The sequence below is a fragment of the Buceros rhinoceros genome, unplaced genomic scaffold (genome assembly GCF_000710305.1).
Source record: "Buceros rhinoceros silvestris isolate BGI_N320 unplaced genomic scaffold, ASM71030v1 scaffold33345, whole genome shotgun sequence".
Lineage (NCBI taxonomy): Eukaryota > Metazoa > Chordata > Aves > Bucerotiformes > Bucerotidae > Buceros > Buceros rhinoceros.
The window spans coordinates 5,414-8,873 of NW_010412876.1; the positions used below are offsets into that span (position 1 = coordinate 5,414).

The 3,460-nt window shown below is 61.4% G+C and overlaps 1 protein-coding gene across 1 annotated transcript in view; it reads left to right on the plus strand.

Moving 5' to 3' along the window:
• The window catches only part of PLEKHA6 (pleckstrin homology domain containing, family A member 6), a gene marked incomplete at both ends in the record, with an annotated part of 12,280 nt that overhangs the window by 5,310 nt on the left and 3,510 nt on the right, over positions 1–3,460 (plus strand). Inside the window, 3 exons of the mRNA XM_010136551.1 lie at positions 57–226; positions 288–349; positions 777–863. Of these exons, the coding sequence (XP_010134853.1) occupies positions 57–226; positions 288–349; positions 777–863 (319 nt within the window). The remainder of the gene's footprint in view (positions 1–56; positions 227–287; positions 350–776; positions 864–3,460) is intronic.

Genomic DNA, 3,460 nt, shown 5'->3' on the forward strand with positions numbered 1-3,460 from the left:
GAGCACCCTGGTTTTGGCCGACAAGATGTCCCGCTTTGGCTGACTGGTCCCGGGAGGCAGCCGACCTACTTGGATGAGGTGGACGCAGCCTCGGGCTCCCTGCGACGGATGTCGTTGCAGCCCCGCTCCCGCTCCGTGCCCCGCTCGCCCAGCCAGGGATCCTACAGCCGGGCGCGGGTCTACTCCCCAGTCCGCTCGCCCAGCGCCCGCTTTGAGCGGCTGCCACCCCGGGGAGAGGAGCTTTACGCCGACCCACCCACCTTCATCATGAGAGCTGCCACCCCGGGGAGAGGAGATTTACGCCGACCCCACCACCTTCATGATGAGACGATCCATCAGTTCTCCAAAGGTAAATGCATGTTGGCACTTGGGGTTCACAGGGTTGGAGGGGGACCCTCGCCAGGCACGTCAGGGTAGGGATGCTGCAGCACGACTTGTCCCCAGGCACAGCCTGCCCTCAAAATGCCACCAAGTCCGTGGCTTGCAGCAGCTGATGGTTTCAGGTCTCCTCTTGCCGTCCTGCAAAAGGTTGTGGTTGTTCCCTCCTGGCTGCTCCTGCGCTTCAATGAACCTGGAGGGCTGGAGCAGGAGGGGAGGGGTGGATTGGGATGGGAGCCTGAGGGGTCCTCAGAGCCACCATGAGTGATGTGCTCGGTCCCTGACTTGCTGCTGTGTGCCCCAAAGCAGGGCCTGACCTTGCTGCAGGGCCGGGGTCTACCCTTGCCAGTGCTTTCACGTGTCTCTGGTTTTGGGTGGGGGGTCTCCTCTCTTCTCAGTATGACTATCTGGGTGACAGACCGCCCATCCCTGCGGGAATGTATCCGTACCACTACCCGGCATCCCCCACCGTCCACGACAAGATGGTACGTATGCCGCTGGCAGTGGGGGGTGAGCCCCGGCAAACTGGGGTGCACAGAGCCCCCTGGGGAGGTGGGCCAGCTCAGATGGTCCTTGCTCAGACAGCTGAGGAAGTTCTGCTCTGCTCCAGGGGCATTTTGTGGATCAAGGCTGGGCTGCTCTCGGGCGGGTTGGGACCGCAGGTCCCTTTACTGGTGTCTCTGGTCCGTCCCAGCTGGGCCCAAAGGAAACCCTCATGGAAAGGCCCCCAGTCCCTGCCCTGTAGCCCCTGGGTCACAGGGAAAGTGGGACACCCTTGGACCCCCGAGCGCCCTGCAATGCTGGGCTGGGCTCATCACCCCCAGGGTGGTCCGTGGCTGAGGCTGGCACATCCCCTGCACCTCTGCCTCTCTCGCTTCTTCACTTCTGGCTACAGCTGCTGCTTTTTCCTGCATTGTGTTCCCCCTCGGAGTGCTGAGGGGCTGGAGCCGGTGGGGTGAGACCAGGAGGTCCCCCCACACAGCCCAGTCCCCAAACCGTGGGGCAGGACTGGCTGTTGGAGGAGGAAGAAGCATGAGTTACCATAAGCCACCCATGCTGCCATCCATCCTTGCTAGCCAGAGACACAGGGAAGGGCCGAGCCTCTCCTAAGGCCCCCAGAGCTGGGAGTGAAGCGGGTCCATCCACCCATGGGGCACCTCCACGGTGGCTCTTACGGCTCTGTGCCAGGGATGTGCCTCGCTTCCCTGGCTGAGAGGGCTTCGCAGTTCCATAGCCTTCACCTAACGCTTTGCTTCTTCTTTTATATGTTTTGTGTGTTGGTTTCTTGCCGCGTGCCTGCTGGCTCCTGGTAGGATGAACTTTTAGATCTTCAGTTGCAAAGAAACCTAGAGTATTTGGACCAGCAGGTAGGCAGAGCTGGCTGCGAGCCTCACGCTGCTTACGTCCTCATGTGCCCTGTCCCCAGCGATGTCCCCTTCCCTCCTAGCGCAGCATCTCTCCTCCTAACATCCATCCTCACCTTCTTGGCACTAAAGCAGTACGCGTTGTCTTTGGTTTGCTTCTTCCATCCTTCCCGTCTGTAGGGTCACCCATTGCTTGGCAGAAAAATCCCCCTGACAGTGCCTTCTGTGTGGTGTGCTGGAGCTGGGGGGAATCTTGGGGGGAGCTGGGACAGCTTCCCACGTCCCGGCCCTTGGGGATCTGCCCCTGGGGTGCAGGGGAGGCAGCTGGCTCCGAAACCCTCCCCAGGTTGGTCTGCACCGTGCTGGCTCGGGGTGGTGTGGGTCCCCAGTGTATCGGTGCAGCGAGGCTGTGCTGGATGGTGCGTCCCCACACCCAGCTGTGCATCTGGCAGCACTGCTGCAGAGGTCCCAGGGCTGGTGCCCTGTGGGGAGCCAGATGGGTGAGAGGTGGTTTTGGTGACGCGCTGGCCCTGTTCCTCCTCAAAGGTGAGAGGCTTGATGCAGGGTGGGCATGAGGCCCCTGCTGGGACTGATTCCAAAGGAGCAGCTCTCAGGTTTTTGCATGCCAGGGGGTGTTCAGAGGCAAGCTGTGAACTGGCTTCATCCCAGGAGCAGGACGGGGGCAATCCAGTGGGGAAAGACCCCCAGGAGTGGTGGGGTTGTAACTGCAGGCGCTGGCTGAAGTCACAGCTGGGGCCAGGAGCTGCTGACCAGTGCTGCAGCCCAAGCGCTTTCCTGCAAAAGCCAGGCTGGCGCTAAGGGAGAGCTGCTCCAGAGACAATCTCATTAGTCTGCAAATCTCCATCGGTGCAGTAATCTCCAAGATCTGTGTCTGCCCTGGAGCGGAGCCAAGGACAGGCAGGAGCGCTTGCTGCAATAAAAGCTCTCAATTCTTTCACAGCCACGGGCAGCACCGCTCGCGCTCCGTGGCTCTTTAAAACACTCCCTAAAAGGGCTTTGCGTCTCCTCCTCCTCTCCGGCTGACCTCTGGAGAGGCTGATTCGGAGTGACACTGTCAAGGATCTCGTCTCAAACAGCTTGCTGCTTTGTTTTCCCTCTCCTTGCTCGTCCAGTTGTGGGGATGGCTCCCTCAGCTGCACCCCACCTTGCTGACCTGCTCCCAGTCAGGGTTTGGTCCCTGGTTTGTGCTCAAACTGCCCTCACCCCTTGGACCTCACGGGTCCTGGGCGTGGGGTGTGAGGGATGAAGGCAGCGGCGAAGCTCCGGTGCTGCTGGTTTGATTGGCCCCACCGTGCACTACCGAGGGACCCTGTGGCCGTTGCTGGCTGTGTGTCCTGAGAGCAGCAAAACCCTCTGGGCTGAACGGGCCCTGGGGCTGGGGTCTGTCCTGGTGCCCTGCAGGGCTCAGCACTGTTCGGGGCAGTGATGCTGGCTGCAGCTGTGGGGAGGTACAGACACCACTGCATCCTTGCCCTGCCCAGCAGCACAGCCACAGCGGGTCTGGAGCACAATGCACCGAGGAGCAGCTGAGGGACTTGGGGGGGTTGAGCCTGGAGCAAAGGAGGCTCCGGGGAGACCTTCTGGCTCTGACAACTCCCTGACAGGAGGGTGGGGAGAGTGGGGGTTGGTCTCTTCTCCCATGTAGCAAGAGACAGGACAAGAGGAACCGGCCTCCGGTTGTGGCAGGGGGGGGTGTG